General features: G+C 39.5%; 1 protein-coding gene across 1 annotated transcript in view; it reads right to left on the bottom strand.

Moving 5' to 3' along the window:
- Positions 1 to 1,700: 1,700 nt before the first annotated feature.
- The window catches only part of LOC128746384 (homeobox protein unc-4-like), an 80,153-nt gene continuing 59,870 nt past the window's right edge, over positions 1,701 to 21,983 (bottom strand). Inside the window, exon 3 of the mRNA XM_053843439.1 lies at positions 1,701 to 1,931. Within this exon, the coding sequence (XP_053699414.1) occupies positions 1,701 to 1,931 (231 nt within the window). The remainder of the gene's footprint in view (positions 1,932 to 21,983) is intronic.

Below are 21,983 nucleotides of genomic sequence, written 5' to 3'. Positions count from 1 at the left end.
TATTCTAATATACACACACTAGTATATGAAAGTTCAACTTTAACTCAGCAGATAGCATTGCTGTCACAGAGAACAGACAGCCATTCAGGAACTAATTTTTCTTGAACTCTTGGATAAAATTTTAAATTAAAATCACCTAATATGCTAGCGACACGACCACTATAGTTTCCCAACTAAATGATACTTTTGATTTGCACACTGACAACCTTTGGCTCCTCTGGCTCTAGTATATATGGACTATATGCGTTATGCTAGCGCCAGAAGCTAACTGTTGTGAGTTTAGTGTAGAATTTTATGCGCCTTTAGCGACACCATCACTATAGTTTCCCAACTAATTTGACATAAGTTTTATCCAAGTGAGGATCTTTTGCTTGGATGTCTGTTCTCTGTTTGCCGTTACTGTCGCTCGACTTTTGGCAGAGTTGCCAGTCTTCTTGATGGGATATTTTTGCAAAAAGTGTGTAAAAGGTTTTTATGTAATCTACGAGTAATCCTTCAATAGAGCATCCCTCGAGCAGTAATTGGCAAACTAAATCTTGATGTCGCTGCCATCGCTGCTATGTAACTCCAGCACAAAGAACTATTGATAAAAGTACATGGTTATTTTTTGATGCATTTGGCAAACTATTTCTGGAGGGCGCTACCGACAGATTTTACACACAAAAAATCGATTACTTCCTTCGAGCCTGTTAATCTGTTCTCTGTGCTGGTAGTCTTCTCTGTGACTCCAGCATAGAGAACAGACGAACAGGTTCGAAGGAAGTAATCGATTTTTTGTGTGTAAAATCTGTCGGAGCGCCCTCCAGAAATAGTTTGCCAAGCGCATCCAAAAATATCCATATAAAATTTATCAATATTTTTTTGTGCTGGAGTTACATAGCAGCGATGACAGCGACATCAAGATTTAGTTTGCCACTTACTACTCGAAGGGTGCTCTATTGAAGGATTACTCGTAGATTACATAAAAACCTTTTACACATTTTTTGTCAATTACCTGGTAGTCTGTTCTCTGTGACTCCAGTACACAGAAATATTAATAAAGGGTGCATGCTAGGGTGCATGGATATTTTTTGATGCGTTTGGCAAACTATTTCTGGAGGGCGCCACCGACAGATTTTACACACACAAAATCGATTACTTCCTTCGAGCCTGTTAATCTGATCTCTGTGACTATAGTTTCCCAACTAATTTGACATAAATTTTATCCACCCCATCGACATCTCTACATCGAGCTGCAATGAACGTCAGCGACAGCATGTCCTGGGCTCAAAATTTGACAGCGGGCCCAAATCAGACTGCTGGCAGTTGAGTGAAACGCAGTGCTAACATGCTATCTCATATTCGCAAACACGAGATGTTAGCGGCGAAAACATGGTTGCCTGCCGATGGCGTGGTTTCATCCAAGTGGGCACCTTTCGCTTGGATGTCTGTTCACTGTGATACAACTATCGAAGCAAGGATTCTTTCAGATTAAAATAAAAAAATATTCTTTTCAGTTACTTAATCATAGGGATTAACTTATTGTTGCATAAATTTACTTACTCTTTTCACTAGATAATGCTTCTATGTGAATACAAAATTGCAAAGCCAAACACCAGTACTGTATTTTGTTAAACAATAGGATATAAAATTCTATACATCAAGATATTGAGAAATATAGTAATCTATACGTGTATTTCCTACCAGTTCTATTCACATTATCATACTACCTCGACGTCAGAAGCATCATCGCTAATACTTACATCTTCAAATCTGCAAGCATTTTTTTCTTTTGAAAATATTTCAGATTGAATCTGTCGGAATTTTTCTTGTGTGTTTACTGGCATGTTAATAAATTTCCTTATTTTATTATTTATTTCAAAAGTACTAAATTGTTCTTGTTCTTCCCGTTTCTGCTTTCGCCATTTCGCGCGTCGATTTTTGAACCACACCTGTAAAGAAAGTAATATAAGGAATTTAAATATTTTCTTAAATAAATCGAAAAAAAAATTACTATTGAGCTTGCTGACGTTTACCGTACACACACATCGACGCGCGATTTGTTGTTGCTGTTGTTAGATTTTACATTGGTTTTACAGTAGAATCAATATATAGAATGCCAGTGTCGCTGTTTTTCTACAGGACTCATTGTGGTAAACATGATGCTAACAATCTGTATCAAGTCTGTGAATCGGGAACTTCATTGTCAAAGTTGCTCATTGTTATTTATCTGTTCTTTATCTGTGCGCTGGTTGGTGCTGTCATCAGTGCGCTCATCGCTGTTTTCATGCCAGTGAAATGTTTTTGAACGTTCTTTTTCTTTGCGTTCGGATGAATTGAATCCAATAACTGCGTCCTTTTGCACCGATTTTTTCAGAAATTTGAAGCAAGCGAAGTTTCCCATCACATTACTTGGCAGCCATATTTGAAATTTTAAACTGATTGTCAAAGTTTGTTTGTTTTATTCGTCAAGCATTTGTAGACTACATACAATAATGTTATTACAATGTTTACTTATATACTATACATTGTTCCTATGGCTAAGTCGTAGTTTCATTTGGATTCTGGACATAGTGATGTCAATTCTTTCGCAATTTTGATTATAAAGGCGCATCATGTTATTGACTGGTCCATTTTGCGCATAATTGGTCTTATATGATTTTTCCAAAAATATTTTTCTAGTTCTAAGGTTACGACTCGGCGCATAAAAGTTTAATTGAGCAAGCAAATCTGCGGACTGGATGCGTTGAGAAATAATGTCATTGATAAAGTAAAGCATTGCTTGTTCGCGACGTTCTTTAAGTGTTTGTATATGGATGAGCATGCAGCGCGCTTCATAAGATGGTAATGGAAATACTGTCCAGTTAAGTTTTCGAAGCGCGTATAGTAGAAATTGTTTCTGAACAGATTCAATGCGTCCTTCGTGTAACGCAGTGTGTGGGTGCCATACAATATTGCAATATTCCAGAATAGGTCTTACATATGTAATGTATAAAAGTTTTATTGTGTACGGGTCTTTGAAATTATGACTGAAGCGTTTGATAAAGCCCAGCATTCTATTTGCTTTATTAATAATGGTATTGTAATGTTCTGTAAATGTTAGTTTTGAGTCTAAGATTACTCCTAGATCCCTTACAATTTTACATTTTGGTACAATATTGTTTCCTAAGTATATGTCAATAGAGGGAGTTTGAATTTTCCTGCTAAATGCTATTGAGTTACATTTTTTTACATTGAGGTTTAGTAAAGATTTGTTGCACCAAGTGTTGAATACATTGACTTCATTCTGAAATACTGCGACGTCATGGGCATTTTTTATTTCCATATATATTTTCATGTCGTCTGCATATACAAGTACTTTTGAGTGGTTAAGTATGTAGGAAATGTCATTTACGTGCAAAATGAAAAGAAGTGGCCCTAAGTGGGAACCTTGGGGAACCCCAGAGGTGACTTGAATAGGGTCCGAGAGGGCATTTTGAAAGCGAACAATTTGTTTACGTTCCGTTAAATATGATTGAAGCCATTTCAAGAGTTTCGGTTCTATTCCAATTTTGCCTAATTTGAAGATTAATAATGGTATGTCTATTCTGTCAAATGCCTTACTAAAGTCCGTGTAAATAGCTTCTACGTGGTTGCCACTGTCCATTGCATTAAGAGTAAAAGTTACAAATTCCAGAAGATTTGAGGCAGTAGAGCGGCCTTTGAAAAAGCCGTGTTGCTGACTTGTAATTTTGTGTTTTACTTGTTGAAAAATTTTTTCATTTATAATTGATTCAAATAGTTTAGGAATGCAAGAGATAATGGCAATTCCACGGTAGTTTCGGATGTCTGATCTTGTTCCTGATTTGAAGATAGGGACTAAATACGAAGATTTCCATATTTCCGGGAATTTTCCATTTTTCAGAGACATGTTAAATAGGCGTTGTAATGGTGTAGCAAGTTCTTCGGCCAGGTTTTTGAGAAATATGGGTGCTATTCCGTCAGGCCCCGGCCCTTTTGACGCATTCAAGCCTTTGAGTGCTTCAAATACGTCAATTTCTGATAGTTGAGAGACAGATATGTCGTTAGAAAATTCGGGGATAAATGAGAAATATTCCTGGTCGCGGTCTTCTTCGGTGAATGTTGTATATACTTCTTGAAAGAAATTTGCGAAAAGGTTGCAGATTTCATAAGCATTATTTCCAATAAGCCCGTCAAGTTTCATTTGGGATGGGAAATTACTGCTTTTCAATTTAGTATTTACATAGTTAAAGAAATTTTTTGGGCATGATTTGACTTCATTTTCGACTTTACTATTATATTCTTCATACGCGATTTTAGTGGCCGAGTTGAGTTCTTCGCAAATATTGAGATAATTATTCAAGTTAACGGTATTGTTTTCATTTTCGAATTTTTTGTGTGCTTTTTGTTTTCTATTTTTAAGACTTTTTAGATGTGGGTTGAACCACACAGGCCATTTACTATGTTGACTTCGTCTTCTTCTTTTCATTGGTACAGTTTCGTGCAAAACGCACTTCAAGAAAAGGATGAATTTTTCTGCTTCATAGTCGACATTTCCTTCAGTACAAAACACATGTTGCCATTCTGTTGTACATAGTCTACGCTTAATTTCTATAAAATTTGCTTTGTTATATTCCGGCACTTCTTCATATTCCAAGTCAGTAGGGTAAGAGCTATTGTGTGTGAAAATTGAGTATTCCATTGCTGTGTGAAATGCTTCATTCTTCCATAAGGGAGATAGTGAAGCATTTACAGCAAAGTCGTCTGTGCAGTTTGTAAAAAGTAAGTCCAAATAAACATTTTGACTATTTTTGACTGAATTTATTTGATGCAGGCCAAATTGTGAAATTTTGTCAAAAATGTAATGCAATGTTTCATTTTCGCCTACTACTGGAAGCAAAATGGATTCATTGTCAATGTCTACAATGAAGTCCACATTGCGCTGATTGAAGTCGCCGTAAATATGTAGTTTTACTTCGGGTTCCATATTTGAAATAATGTTTTCTACTACTTCGAAAAATAGTTCATAAGACTGTTTATTAGCATGTTCGGGAGGAAAGTACACGGCTGAAAAAATGTGTACTTCGCCGTATATGGTTGCTTTGGCCCATATATTTTCAAATTCGATGTACTTTCTAGTAATTATTTCTTCCGAAGTGAAGTCTGAGTTTATAGCTATGAGGACACCTCCTCCAGATTTTTTCTGACTTAGAGACAAATTACGGTCGTGCCGGAATACGTTAAATAGATTTCCAAAAATTTCTTCGCTTTTGACGCTTTCGTCCCAGCTACTTTCGGTTCCAAGAATGACTTTGAAAGAAGATGATATTACATTTTGATGAATTTCCTTCATTTTGGCTGGACTTTTCATGCGGTTGAAATTCTGGTAATACACAAGAATTTCAGCCGCATTCTTTTTAGTGCATTCGTTTTAGTGCAGAAGAAGTTTTTGGAAAATTATTACTACTTACATTTACGTTTACTAGCTCCAAAGAGCGCGTCGATAAAATTTCTTTTTTATTAGACTGGGCGTCGTCGTTTGGTGATTTAAATTCTTCCGTGTTGTGCGTCAATTGTAGAGAAAATTCGCGTTGTAAGATTTACGTGACGGTACAACGCTTGTCGAAAATTTATTGTTACTTTCGCGCAATTGCTGAAGGCGGTGAGTTCGTTCGCTCACTAAAAATTGTCTGTACGACTGCAAGTCAGCTTCTGCTTCCGGCGGTAAAAGTCCATATTCCTGGTAGACTTCTAGAAAGATGCGCTTTAGATGTTCGGGAGACGTCGGGAGTCCTTCGGATGCCAAAAGCATTCGAATGCTGGTTGATGTTAATCCTTCTATACAGACTGACGGCTGCTGGTCTTTCATATATGCCAAGTACAGGCGGACGATTTTCATTATTTTTGGGTCGCGCAGTCTAGCTTTCAGAAAGCGCCCGTCGCCGTTTGTTGACTGCTGAGTAAGACGGACTATAGGAGGACGCATTGGGTCGCATTCAAATAGACTGTCTTGAGGAGGTGCTGGAGCTGGGTGTGAGATATTGTTATTGCTGGCGTTGTTATTTTCGTTTTCGTTCAGGGTGGTGTTAGTCTGGTTTTCGGTCCTATATGGATTTATTGTTTCGCCTTTTTGAAAATTTATAAATTTGGATGTTATGTCCGTTGTTGGTGGTCCAGAAAATTGAAGTTTTGCAGCTGCCAGCAGGTCCTTGTCCAGAGGTAATGCATAGTTTTTTGGAAGCGTGTGTGTATTACTTCTGGACCTTTGTGTGCTATTGACCGACAAGGTTTTCTGCTGGTTCCTTTTCCGTTGTTTACGCCTGCGTCTAGCTTTGTCTTCCTTTTTTTCCTGTAGACGACGGAAGCGCTGCTTGGAATCGTATGAACTCCAATCCGGTCTCCAGTGTCTTTTGTTTCCAATAAAGCGCCAGCCGGAGTTTGGTTCTTTGTTATTTGATTCCTTGATTTCGTCCGGAATTATGACGCGGGTAGTTTTTTCAGTGATTTGGGTAGGCGAAGTAGCGATTGTCTTTGCTATTTCGTCAATTTGCGATTTGACTTCGCAGGCCAGAATGGTATGCGAGTCTGTCAGGTCATTTCTAAGAGCAGTAAATAATTCTGGAAGTGGGTCAACTGTTTTTGTTATTGCTGCTACTGCTGCTGTCGCTGCAGATTTAGCAACTGCTTCTACTGCAAGCGGGTCTATAGGCTGGACGTCCAAAAGTGATGATATTCTGTTTTTGATTTCTGATGCGCTGGATTTGTTGGTTTTTTCGACGGTCGATAATTTGCTGTAGATGTCTAAAAGTACTTTTTCAAAGTGCTCTAGAGTTTCGTCGTGGGTGGCGCTCAAATTTTTTAAGTTGGTAAGCAATTTGTGATTTGCTTCCAATGTTTTTCCTATGTTGTCTGAAATTTGTGACAACGATTGTGATTGCTTTAAAGTTGAGTTCAGCATTGAACTGCGTTTGACAGTCAGCACATAAGGGCAGCATGAATGACCGCAGCAATTCTTCCTTATTTCTAGCTGCGCCTACGCAAATTCCGTGGAAAAAGCGATTGCAATTTCCTTCGCACTTCCACAGGTCACGACTGTCGTTGGCGATGCAATTTTTGATGCCACACTTCATGATTACACGCGCGGCGGTACAGTTTAAGCGACGAAAATAAATATGTTTGTAAATACAAAAGTGCCTGCATGCACGTTTGTCAATATTACTAAAAGTTAAAATACGCGGTACTACGACGCGAGTCAAAAAAAAACGTCCGTTCGGTCGGACGGTTAAACTCAAACTCGACAATGTGACAATGTTTGACAATGAGGGTCCGCTTTTGATGAATCTCAGGCACACACACAAATGCATATATAATGTAAATACATTATCTGAACCTGTGTGATGTTTACCAAGCGCACTGCAGCGACACTGGCATTCTACCCAAGCAACCAAAAGTTCGAATATTACTTGACACGCGAACTCGAAAGTTCATAATTAGTTCAGATTAAGTTCCCTAGAACTTTCTTGCTGATTAGTAGTGTATATCAAGTATACGTGGAACTAAATGCTTTAAGAAGTGCTGTAAGTACTTCATAGATACTTCAAAGCTATTAGGATACTACATGAAGTTCTGAAGTAACTTTAGTTGCTAACAAGTTCTGCGTGCTGCTTTTTTGTTTATATTTTTGGTGATCAAACCAGCAGAACCTAAAACTATTTGAAATTAATTATTTTTATTTCACTTGAATAAATTTAATGCTCGCACATTTCTAATTACAACTATAAATTAGAATGCAATGCTCTTCATTATTGTGTTGTATTGTGTAGCATATGTTGTCGGTATCTCACTACTATAGTTGATTGCCTGGTTCCTAACTTTATGTTCTATAATTAACTCACGCTGCATAAAGCTGCTGCAAGTTCTAAAACGAACTTTTACTTAAGAACAACTCATTGGCAAAATTCACATCGCTTGTATACGACAAAGGTGACGCAGTGGATCGGGATAGGTTTACAACAATTACACAATCGACAACTCTTGTCTTGAGCGGGTCAAAGTTGTTAGAGACCTAGGAGTGGAGCTGGATACTAGAATGACCTTCAACAACCATTACTCAGACATTATTTCAAAGGCGAATCGTAATCTGGGTTTTATCATGCGTGTGGCTAAAGATTTCCGCGACCCATATTGTTTGCGAGCTCTTTACTTTTCCCTAGTACGCTCCATTCTTGAGACTGCTTCTGTGGTATGGAGTCCGTTCACGGACATTTGGTCAACAAGAATCGAAGCAGTGCAACGCAGATTTATAAGGCACGCATTAAGACATCTCCCGTGGTCGGACCATCAAAATCTCCCACCCTATGAGGACCGTTGTAAACTGCTGAATGTGGAAACCCTATGCAAAAGGAGAGACGTATCCAGAGCCGTCTTCGTTGCCCAACTTTTGAAATGGGAGGTCGACGCTCCAGAACTTCTACGTATGGTTGATGTAAATGTTATGCCTCGACCGCTTAGATCTCGTGGATTTCTACGGCCTGCCTTTCACCGTACAAGTTACGGACTACATGAACCAATTCACGCGATGTGTTGTTTATTCAATGAGGTGTATGAACATTTTGACTTTACAATATCGACGAATACTTTCAAGAATAGGATAAGAAATAGTGTAACTTGATGTGAATTTTATGTCTCTATGTTTGATTAAGTTTGTGTACCAATGTTGTTGTTATTATTAAAAGATAATGGGTTTTTATGCCGATTTGAGAATGGGATTAAATCTCAACTCAAATAGGCTTTTCCCATCCACAGTTTAAATCTTCATTTAGACATTAGTTCCGATGAAGTAAGAAAATAAAATAAAATAAAAAAAAATAAAATTACAAAATGCAATTGTGATCAGATTAATCTCAACACCCCTCCTCAAGCTAATCACTATTGAATGCCCAAGGCCAAACAATGTTTCTTAAATGTCACTGGCGGAAGGCCTTTAGTCAATAAATTCGCTGGTTGGTCAGCGTTCGATTTGAATCGCACGGCAACTCTCTGCTTCTGAACGCACTCCTTAATGAACTGGAGTTTCACATCTGTGTGCTTCAGCTTCCTAGACGACGCTTCCGATTCAGCAATTGCGATCGCCGATTGATTGTCTTCGTAGATGGCGACAGCCTGATTGCCACGCAAACCCAACTACTTGAAAAGCTTAACAATCCACAGTGCTTCGCAGATACAGTCGACTAACGCACTACACTCCGCTTTGGTAGACGAGAGTGCAATCGTCCTTTGCTTCCTCGAACTCCAAGATGTCGTTGACCCGTATATCTGAAAGACATACCCAGAAACTGAATGGCGATCACCAGTATCTGTCGCCCAGTTTGCGTCAGAAAAACCGACTATCTGCTCCGCTGAATCCTGCCGGTTGTAGATCAAACCATACTGTATCTAGCGATGTCCGTTAATCGTTCGATTAATTCAACTAATCGAATAACTATAAAAATATTCGAATAATTTTTAATCGAATACTGCCAGCACGAGTAGTTGAATTAATCGAATAGTTCAAAGGAAATAATGTGAATGCGAATAATCCCCGAATAATGGCCACTAATCGTTCATAATCGTTCGATTAATCGAATTATTGCAAAAAATATTCGAATATTTCTAATCGAATACCACTAGCACGAATAGTTGAATTAATCGATTAGTGCAGACAACGCTCGCCGATTAATCGGTAATCGAATAATTGAAAATTTTGGACATCACTAACTGTATCGTCCCTTTAAGGTACCGTAGTATCCTTTTCAGATGTGACCAATGCTCTAGTGACGGGTTACACTGGAACTGACTAAAGTATTGCACAGCCGAACTAAGATCAGGACGCGATGTAACCTTAAGGTAGGTTAAACAACCTATCAATTCCCGGTACGGCTTATCGATGTTTTGCTGTTCCGTCGGTCTCTGTAGTTGCAAGTATGCACACATAGGAATCGATGCCGGTTTGCACGAATCCATTCCAAAACGACGAAGTGTTGCTGAAGTATAGCCTGGTTGACTCAGCTTCATTTCACCTTTGCTCACATTCCATTCGATCCTGATCCCTAAGAACACATGTGCTTCACCGAGATCTACCATACGGTATTGCAGCATATCCTTCACATTTTGCACTTGAACTAAATCCTTGCAGATAATAAGGACATCATCTACGTAGAGAAAAAGATAAACCGGATCTTCCTTACTGTTCATCGCGTACAAACAACTGTCTTCTGAACAACGCCGAAACCCGACTCTAGCCGCAAACTCGTTGAACCTTTCGTTCCAAGCCTTCGAGGCCTGTTTCAGCCCGTAAATTGATTTGCTCAGCTTGCATACCTTATTCCCCTCCTCAAATCCTTTGGGCTGCCGCATGTATATTTCCTCAGTTAGGCGTCCATTGAGGAACGCGGCCTTCACGTCCATTTGGTGAACGATAAGATTCTGTTGGTTCGCTAAAGCAAGCATCATACGAACGATAGACATCCTAATGACGGGAGAATACGTTTCACTAAAGTCAAACCCATATCGTTGAATAAAGCCCTTAGCTACCAACCTCGCTTTCCTTTTAACGACTGACCCATCAGGATCCATTTTTAAACGGAAAACCCACTTACAGTCAACTGCCTTGCGGCCACTAGGAAGATCGAATAACTTCCACGTTCCATTCTCGGCTAACGAATTCAGCTCATCGCTTATGGCCTCCTTCCATTCAGGCCAATCAGGTTGCAGCTTCAACTCCTCGATGGTCTCCGGAACGTTTCCCACGTAACTTTCTGCATTGAGTGCAAAAGCAACGCAAGAGTAATCACTCAATCTGGTCGGTGGATTTCGAACACGCTGACTTCGGCAAATCTCTAGAGGATCTTCTTCGTACCTATCCAGCTCTACTTCATCCTGACAATCATTGAATTCTTCTTCTTCATACATGTCAACTTCATTTAACGGCTCCACATCAGGAACCGCCGAGGTCGACAATGGTAACTGGGCCGAAGAATCAGATGAACACATTGAACCACCCAAACTAGTTGTCGAAGGATCGATCAGAGAACCTACGAATGGACCGGCCAATTCAACACTGGAACCGCTGCATTTCGAAACAGGTATCTGAACTTCTACTCTGCTAGACACCAACGGCAGCTCCTCCACTACCACATCTCGAGCGATGAAAATTTTATTACCGTCCCACAGACGATAGCCGTTCACAGCGTATCCGACGAAATAACAGCTCTTAGTTCTAGACTCCAGCTTATTCCGTTTCTCCTTTGGAACAAAACTGTGTTACCTGACTCACTGCGAATATGCGTTGTGTTCGCGGGATCGTGTTGGTTCGAAAGGTTTCGAAAAATATCGTCCTTGTATCGAAAATATCGTTAATTTTGATCACCAAAAGTAACGTACTTAAACGTTATATTTCAAGTGCGAGTAGTACGCAATAATTGTATTGTGAAACTGAATTGTTATTTATGCAACTTTTGACGTAGGACTACGTCTTGCGGCAAGTTTTGAGATAGGGTGTCATTCCAAAAAATCGAAAAATGCGAGCGTCACGAAAAATGAAAGGTTTTGAGCGCTAATAGCTCGGCGGTTTTCCAATCGATTTTCAATATTCTTACACCAATCGATCGGAAAATCTTCTAAGAATTGACCCAAATGAAGAAAAGTATGGATTCTTGATGTTGAACTATTGAAAAATTGAAAATAATGAACCTATGTTTTACCAGAATTCTCGCATCGTGATTGGTTGGAAGATTCTTTACGATGATCTAAACCTATATCAATTTGATATCTGTGCTTGGAAAGTAAGCCAAAACAAGTGACAAAGCTTCCTCATTTCAGCAAGATTTCTTAATACCGCGCTTCAACCTAGACCATTTTGATGTCCTTGCTTGGGAAGTACACCAGAGAGAGTGACAAAGCCCCCTCGTGCCAACAGATTTCTTACGAACTCGATTAAACCTAGTTCAATCTGATGTCTGTGTTAGAGAAGTGTGACAAAAAAAATGACACAAGTTCGTTGTGCCAACAGATCGCAAATTCTTTACTGCGTGACGATTAAACCTCGGCGAATTTGATATCTGTGTTGGAAAAATGTGTTGCAGCTGTAGTGTTCGGTTATAATACGGCTCTGTAGTGAAAAAATGTGCTGTTGATAAAATAGGATTGAATTGGTAAAATCCTTTCAACGTGGGAAACCATGGATAATAAAAACAATCTTTAATTTCAGTAAGGTAGCAGGAAAGTAATAGTTTGTGTTCTTGATTTTGTTAAATTGTTTTCAAACGTACAATCTTTTGAGAATTGAACGTATGCAATGTTACTACTTTGATAAATGTTACATACAACGCATGTATATATGTTGCATATAGCATGTACACATAAAGAATCGAATGATTACAAGCATGAATACATGCCACTATCACTACAAAGAGACTTACGTAGTCCTGCGTCACCTATATATGCGGTCGTGTCTTGTACACAACCCCACTGATTTTTACAAATTAAATGCTATAACAAAAGCACAACTTAGAAAAAATCGTTTGTTATCGATATTAACTGCATATGTGTTATAAACGAATAAAACGTATGGTTACGTTTTATTTCAATAATACGCATATACGCAGTGAGTCAGGAAAACAGTAGCACCGAATATGCGAAACTTCGAGACATCAGGCTTGTGGCCGTACCACATTTCGTATGGTGTCTATGGTATGCCGTCGTCGGACTGCGATTGATCACGTACACCGCCGCTAAAACTGCCTCACACCATAATGACTTCGACATTCCAGCATCCGCAACTGACACCGTTTTGTTGCGGTGTGTATGGAACGGTGTACTCAAGCTGTATTCCCCGTACGCGGCAGAAATCACGAAAAGCTGCACCTATGTATTCACCTCCATTGTCGCAACGGAGACGAGAAATACGACAGTCAAAGTGTGATTCTGCCATTGCTGCGTACGTTTCGAAGGCTTCAGGCACCTTATCTTTAGTGCTCAGGATGTATATAGCAGTGAAATGTGAATAATCATTCATAAGGGAAACGAAATATCGCTTACCGTTATAAGCAGCCGGTGTCATAGCTCCGCACACATCGCTGTGGATCAACTCGAGGGGACGGGTGCTCCGAGGCAAGGGCATCTGCATGAATGGTTTTCTCGTTTGCTTCCCTTTGAGGCAGGGTTCACAGACCGCACGTTCCTCTAATTCACTTTTCTTTAGCTGCATACCTTTAACCATTTCGCAGTCCACCATCTTCACAAGTCCACTTTTTCCGATGTGACCAAAACGCCTGTGTCATAGCTCTTCGTTGCTAATGGCATTTCGCGACACAAGAGCAGCCGGCTCTTTCACTCGCGACACTTCCACATTCAGCTCGTAAAGCTTATCCTTTCGTTTCCCAGTGCAAACAATCTCACCGTTTCGCAAAATCTCGGCACTGTTTTTCTTGAAAAACACTTCCATCCCCAATTGTCCACCGCGTTGAATCAAAAACAGATTGTAACGCAGTCCCGGCACGTACAGAACTTCGCTGACAACACAGTTTGCCCGTTTGCTTCCGACTTTCGTCACTATGTCAACAAAACCCGAGTGATTGCTTTCAAGCATCTCTCCAGAAGCCACTTTAATTAATACTGGCTTGTCTAGTTTCTCACGTCGCGTAACCAATCAATCGTTCCAACCATATGGTCAGAAGCACCGGAATCAAGAATCCACGAAACGTCACTTTGCCGCGAATCGTTTGCATTATCGCCGACCGAACGAGTCACAAACACGGTATCTGCTTCGCTTACGTGTGCTTTTCCTTTTGGCACTCTCTTTTTCCGCATCTGTTCGCGTTCATTCGGGCACTCTGCGCGTTTGTTTCCGACTTTCCCGCACGAAAAACACTTGAATTTCTTCTTGTTTTTCTTTTCTTTTCCAGCAAAAGCTGTCGAGTCCGCACCAGCTTCATTGTCACTGCTATTTACACGTTTAACGCTCTCGCTGAGCAATCGCGCCCGCACAAAATCCAGGGTACACTGTTCGTCCGATAGTGTTTCGAGCACTGTTACCAAGTTGCCATACGAAGACGGCATCGATTCTAGTAAAAAGAACACAACAAGCCGTTCGTCCAACTTCATACCTGCCGAATCCAACTCACGAACAGTTTTATCAAACAGCAGCAGATGCTGCTCCATCGTGCCAGTCTCGTATTTCAGTGCCAGTAACTTTTTCAGCAGTAAAAACTGTCCGGAAATCCATTTACGAGCAAACGCATTCTGCAAAGCTTGCCAAATTTCCACTGAATTTCACTTCTGCTTTTCCTTCGCTCGTTTTACTTCAGCGCTGTCGTCGATGAGTACACGAAATTCATCGACTTTTTCCGGAACCTGCTGTATGCATGGCAAGAGACCCAGCTCCTCCAAGTGCACTTCCATACGAAAACTCCAATTTGCGAAATTGTTACCATCGAACAGGTACACTTTCCGTTCTTCCTCCATCGTACTGGACTCGACTGAAAGAAAACTAAATACGCACGATTTCGATGACTAAACGTTTTTCCGAAAAACGCGATACGCGCTTTGTAGGTTAGGGCATAAGCTGGGCCCATAACCTGAGAAGATACTCTAAATAAAATGCGCAGAACCTACATGTGTGGTGTACAAAGACGAAGTGTCTTTTATTCAAATCAAAAACGGTTACATATGCCAATGTATATCTATACCTATAAAGAAGGATTTCTGTCTGTCTGTCTGTCTGTCTGTCTGTCTGTCTGTCTGTCTGTCTGTCTGTCCGTATGTTCCTTATAGAATCGAAAACTACTGAACCAATCGGCATGAAAATATGCATGTAGAGGTATTTTGGGGCCAGGAAAGGTTTTAGTGATGGTTAGAAACCCCTCTCCCCACTAAGAGGGGGGGTTCCCATACAAATGAAACACAAATTTCTGCATAACTCGACAACTAATCAAGCAAATAGAACAAAATTTGGCATGTGGGTGTTTTCGGTGACAAGAATTTATTCTATGGTAAATTGAGACCCCTCCCCTCTTTATTAGGGGAATTATAACTCCTCTCCTCTTTAAAAGGGGGGGCTTCCATACAAATTTCCTCATAACTCGAGAACTAATCAAGCAAATGGAACCAAATTTGGCATGTGAAGGTTTTTGAGGGCAAGAATATTTTCTATAGTAAATTAGGACCCCTCCCCACTTTAAGAGGGGGGGGCTCCTGTACCAAAGAAACACAATTTGCCTCATAACTCGAGAAGTAATTAAGGAAATGGAACCAAATTTGGCATGTGGGTGTTTTTGGAGACAAAAATTTTTTCTATGATGAATTGGGACCCCTCCCCGTTTTAGGAGGGGGGGATCCTATACACATGATATACAAATATCCTCATAACTGAAGAACTAATCAAGCAAATGGAACAAAATTTGGCACGTGAAAGTTTTCGAGGGCATGAATATTTTCTATGGTGAATAAGGACCCCTCCCCACTTTAAGAGGGGGGGCTCCTATACAAACGAAATACAAATTTCCTCATAACTCGAGAACTAATCAAGCAAATGGAACCAAATTTGACACGTGGGTGTTTTTGGAGACAAAATTTTTTTCTATGATGCCTGGGAACCCTCCTCACTTTAGGAGGGGGGGGGGGGGGGGGCTCCTATACAAATGAAATACAAATTTCCTCATAACTCGAGAACTAATCAAGCAAATGGAACCAAATTTGGCATGTGAAGGTTTTCGAGGGCAAGAATATTTTCTATAGTAAATTAGGACCCCTCCCCACTTTAAAAGGGGGGGGCCCCTGTACCAAAGAAACACAATTTGCCTCATAACTCGAGAAGTAATTAAGCAAATGGAACCAAATTTGGCATGTGGGTGTTTTTGGAGACAGAAATTTTTTCTGTGATGAATTGGGACCCCTCCCCGTTTTAGGAGGGGGGGATCCTATACACATGATATACAAATATCCTCATAACTGAAGAACTAATCAAGCAAATGGAACCAAATTTGGCACGTGAAAGTTTTCGAGGGCATGAATATTTTCTATGGTGAATAAGGACCCCTCCTCACTTTAAGAGGGGGGGCTCCTATACAAACGAAATACAAATTTCCTCATAACTCGAGAACTAATCAAGCAAATGGAACCAAATTTGACACGTGGGTGTTTTTGTAGACAAAATTTTTTTCTATGATGACCTGGGACCCCTCCTCACTTTAGGAGGGGGGGGGGGCTCCTATACAAATGAAATACAAATTTCCTCATAACTCGAGAGCTAATCAAGCAAATGAAACCAAATTTGGCATGTGAAAGTTTTCGATAGGAAGAATATTTTCTATAGTGAATTAGAACCCCTCCCAACTTTAAGAGGGGGGGCTCCTAGACAAACGAAATACAAATTTCCTCATAACTCGAGAACTAATCAAGCAAATGGAACCAAATTTGACACGTGGGTGTTTTTGGAGACAAAATTTTTTTCTATGATGACCTGGGAACCCTCCTCACTTTAGGAGGGGGGGGGGGGCTCCTATACAAATGAAATACAAATTTCCTCATAACTCGAGAGCTAATCAAGCAAATGAAACCAAATGTGGCATGTGAAAGTTTTCGATGGGAAGAATATTTTCTATAGTGAATTAGAACCCCTCCCAACTTTAAGAGGGGGGCTCCTAGACAAACGAAATACAAATTTCCTCATAACTCGAGAACTAATCAAGCAAATGGAACCAAATTTGGCACGTGGGTGTTTTTGGAGACAAAAATTTTTTCTATGATGAATTGGGACCCCTACCCACTTTAAAAGGGAGGGCTCCTATACAAATGAAATTCAAATTTCCTCATAACTCGAGAACTAATCAAGCACATAGAACCAAATTTGGCATGTGAAGGTTTCTGGAGGCAAAAATATTTTCTATGGTGAATTAGGACCCCTCCCAACTTTAAGAGGGGGTGCTTCTACACAAATAAAATACAAATTTCGTCATAATTCGAGAACTAATCAAGCAAATGGAACCATATTTGGCATGTGGGTGTTTTTGGAGGCAACCATTTTTTCTATGATGAATTAGGACCCCTTACCTTCTTAAGAGGGGGGGCTCTCATACAAACGAAATACAAATTTCCTCATAACTCTAGAACTAATCAAGCAAATGGAACCAAATATATCATGTGGGTGTTTTTGTAGGCAAGAATATTTTCTATGGTATATTTTCTATGGATTTCCCCACTTTAAGAGGGGGGGGGGCTCCTATACAAATGAAAAACAAATTTCCTCATAACTCGAGAACTGATCAAGCAAATGGAACCAAATTTGACATGTAAGTGGGTTTGGACGCAAGATTTTTTTTCTATGGTGAATTGAGACCCCTCTCTTCTTTAGAAAGCGAGTTATGGCCCATCTCCCCTTTAAGAGGGTGGGCTTCCATACAAATGAAATGCAAATTTCCTCTTATCTCGAGAACTAATCAATCAAATGGAACCAAATTTGGCATGTGGGAGTTTTAGATGGCAGAAATTTTTTCTATGGTGAATTACTACCCCTTCCCCTTTTAAGAGGGGAGCTCCCATACAAATGAAATTCAAATTTCCTTATAACTTGAGAACTAATCAAGAAAATGGAACCAAATTTGGCATGTGGGAGATTTTGGTGTCTTGAATTTATTTTACGATAGTTAGACACCTCTCACCCCTGTGGTAGGGGGATATGGACTCTCATACAAATAAAACAGAAATTTTTGCGAAACTCAAAAACTAATCAAACTCGAGAAATTCGAGACTCTTCCATACAACATTAGTCAATACAAGACCACAAAAACTATCTATAGTAACACTAGATCAATCAGGACGAGACGGTCGCGAGTGTTGCCGGTGACCCGCCGTCGGAAGCGCCGCCCATTGGGGGGCTTGCAAAACTCGAGATTGTGACAAAGATCATCCGAGATTCATGATTTATGTACAACACAGGTTAATTTGTGGCAATACGAAGTTTGTCGGGTCAGCTAGTAGTATATAAAGGTAGTTCATTACAGAATGCACTCTAAAGCAATTGTGATCAGATTGATCTCAACAGGTGCACTCGATCATTCCCACCATGAAAGCGTCTCCTTGGTTCTCGGGTCTAGACGCTGGGAGACTATTCATTAAAAACATGTCACGATTAATATCGAACCACTTTACCTGTCGAAGCCATCTTTTCAGGATAAACATAACCGCTACCAACCTCTGTATGTGCGGAGACGGTTTCGAGGACCCAGATCATATTGTTTCGAAATGTAAATTATACGACTCAACAAGGAGAAAACTCATCACAAGTCTACAACAGATCAGCAGAGAAGCCAATACTCCAGTCAGAAATATTTTGGGAAAACGAGATTATGAATATATGAAACGGTTGCAGATCTTTTTCACGGAATCGAAGATAAAACTGTAAAATTATATCATCCGTTTAGATTGTAATTAATTAACCATCATATTAACCTAGTGACAAACATTATTACTATTAATTTTTATTTATTTATTGTAAACTGTATGAAATGATTGGCCGACTATGGTAAATTTTGATTAAGCCGATTGAGCCTTATAAAAAAAACACAAACCAGCCTCTTGAAGGAGGAGTCTTCCATATAATGTTCAGGCAAAACACTTACACTAAAATGACAGGAACGTGATGATTTCAGATTCAAAGAAAAAGTACAACAATGCTTATCAATTTTGGGACGTATGCAGAAGGCCGTAGCTACCGATCCTATTGTCCTAATTATGAAAAGCGATCAAGAGTTAAAGATTACTCGCCAAGGGAATATTTAAAAACCAAAATTATATGAATCCGTTTAGCATATAACATTACAGAGTAGAGGTGAAGGTGGATGTAGGGAATGAGAGCATATACAGTGTGACGGAAGAAAGTGAAGGGAAAAGAGAGAGAAACATGAATGCAACAGGAGCGAGAAAACGGCAAGATACACTCACGCATAGTGGTTCGGCTGAAAAAGTAAACAGACGTCAGTCTTGTGTAATACGGACAATATGCAATAAATATAATATTGCTGATTGCAAGGAAAATTGTGCCACCCAAAGTGCGAAATCGCTCATAAAACTGCGATCCAGCATTAAATCGTTTCGGTATCTTCGGCGCACTTTTTCGTTACATTCCAAGCAATAAGTGCGCTGAAGAGACCGAAACGATTTAAGCCAAAATAGCACTTTTATGAACGATTGCGCACTTTGAATGGTAAAATTTTCCTTGCAATCTGCAATATTTATATGTTCACAACATGTATGCCATCACATGAAAACAAAAGAAAACGTAGGTAATTCCCCCAAAATGAAACTTACAGGTGAATTGCGAAGTACAGAATCTTTCGCTACATTCCACTTTGCTAAGCAAATCAATCACCCGAGTGAAGAATTTCGACAATTTAAGCAAGGCTATTGTAAAGTGACCAGATTTTTTTGGATGAATGCGGGACATTTTTTTGCTAAACCTGTTGGGTAGTGTAGGGTTTTCCCCTTAATACGTATCTGATTATCTTACGAAGTCGAATACCGAAGTAGGGCCCTGGATAGGTTGACAGCAGGGGTATGAAGGGATGAACAGGAGAGTGCGAAAAGGAGGAGCGCAGGATAGACGCGTGTGTGGACGTGGAAAAGAGGTGTAGATATAATAAAGAGATTGACGACAAAATATAAAAAAGAGTGTATTGTTTTATTGCCGAACCGATTCCTACAAATCTGGCGACGAGGATAAACTTGAAAGGTGAGTTGAAGTTATGATTAAATTTGTGAAAATATGATTGATTTTTATGTGTAGTGGTCTCCCGATTGGAAAATGAAAATGGCGACTTTTTGAGTGGAGATCAAAGAGAATGCTTCGTGATGGTATTGGTGAGATGTGTGCTGTTTTTTTCCTGGTGCGGGCGCAGGAGCGGCGGTTTTGTTTTCAAATGCCGATTTTTCTATCGCAACAGACAAGCTGTTTTTTCTTAGCCCGCAAAACATTATTCGAATGTCTGTGAAGTTGTAGCGTTGAGGGCCGATCGATGAAACTTCTCATCAAAAGCTTGTTGAAGTGGAGCGAAAGCGAGAAAGACAGGCGACGGCCGTGTGTATGAAGTTGTATCCAAGAGTCAACAACATAGCTGACTACGAACAACGTATGTGTAGGTGGCTTGAATGCAATAATTTTTTTGACGTAGGACTACGTCTTATGGCAAGTTTTGAGATAGGGTGTCATTCCAAAAAATCGAAAAATGCGAGCGTCACGAAAAATGAAAGGTTTTGAGCGCTAACAGCTCAGCGGTTTTCCGATCGATTTTCAATATTCTTGCACCAATCGATCGAAAAATCTTCTAAGAATTGACCCAAATGAAGAAAAGCATGGATTCTTGATGTTGAACCATTGAAAAATTGAAAATAATGAACCTATGTTTTACCAGAATTCTTGCTTCGTGATTGGTTGGAAGATTCTTTACGACGATCTAAACCTATACCAATTTGATATCTGTGCTTGGGAAGCAAGCCAAAACAAGTGACCAAGTTTCCTCATTTCAACAAGATTTCTTAACACCGCGGTTCAACCTAGACCATTTTGATGTCCTTGCTTGGGAAGTACGCCAGAAAGAGTAACAAAGCCCCCTCGTGCCAACAGATTTCTTACGAACTCGATTAAACTTAGTCCAATTTGATGTCTGTGTTAGGGAAGTGTGCCAGAAAAAATGACACAAGTTCGTTGTCCCAACAGATCGCAAATTCTTTACTGCGAGACGATTAAACCTCGGCGAACTTGATATCTGTGTTGGAAAAATGTTCTACAGCTGTACTGTTCGGTTATAATACGACTCTGTATGAATACGCATGCTAGACGTTTCATTAGAAGTGTAGTGAAAAGATGTGCTGTTGATAAAATAGGATTGAATTGGTAAAATCCCTTCAATGTGGGAAACCATGGATAATAAAAACAATCTTTAATTTCAGTAAGGTAGCAGGAAAGCAATAGTTTGTGTTCTTGATTTTGTTAAATTGTTTGCAAATGCACAATCTTTTGAGAATTGGACGTATGCAATGTTACTACTTTGATAAATGTTACATACAACGCATGTAGCATGTATATATGTTGCATATAGCATGTATACATGAAGAATCGAATGATTACAAGCATGAATACATGCCACTATCATTACAAAGAGACTTACGTAGTCCTGCGTCACCTATATATGCGGTCGTGTCTTGTACACAACCCCTCTGATTTTTAATGTGTATCTCCTAGGCAGGGATACCAGATATACAGATTTTTCGTGTGATTATAGATATTTTTTTTTAGAAAAAGTTTGCATCTTTGCTCTCCGTTGAAACGTTTTTAAAAGTGGCTCTTAAGATTACAGATTGTAAATCTTTGTTGAACATGGTTTGTTCATAAAAATCTAGGCGCAAAAACGGTTTGTATACAGTATTAAAATTGAACATGGATTGTTCATGAAAGTCTCCTGTATGGACTACATGATATAAATATTGACTTTGCTAAAACAAAATAAAGCAGGTTTATTTATGAAAATCTGTATGGATTACAGTATATAAACATGGTTTGTTTATGAAAATCTGTATGGATTACAGAATGTAAATATTGTGTATTTACAATTGTAAAATTGAACATGGATTGTTCTTAAAATGTACTGTATGGATTACTGGATGTAAACATTGCGTGTTTACAGTTACAAAATTGAACATGGATTGTTCATAAAAATCTGTATGGATTACAGGTAGGGTTGCCAAGTGGCCGGTTTTTTGGCCGGCCCGACCGGTTTTTCACCTGCAAAGCCGGTGGCCGGTCAATCTTGCAAAACGGCCGGTTTTCCGACATAAGAAGCCGGATTGGTACTTTTTTTCTGATTTGTTAAATTTTCTGATAAATTTATTAGCAATCCTGAGCAGTGGATCATTGAAGATAGCCAGTTTTGCAGCGACAATTCTTTGCTTCTGGCGGTAATATACATTAAATT

This window comes from Sabethes cyaneus, chromosome 1 (assembly GCF_943734655.1).
Source record: "Sabethes cyaneus chromosome 1, idSabCyanKW18_F2, whole genome shotgun sequence".
Lineage (NCBI taxonomy): Eukaryota > Metazoa > Arthropoda > Insecta > Diptera > Culicidae > Sabethes > Sabethes cyaneus.
This window is presented reverse-complemented; position numbering and strand designations above follow the sequence as displayed.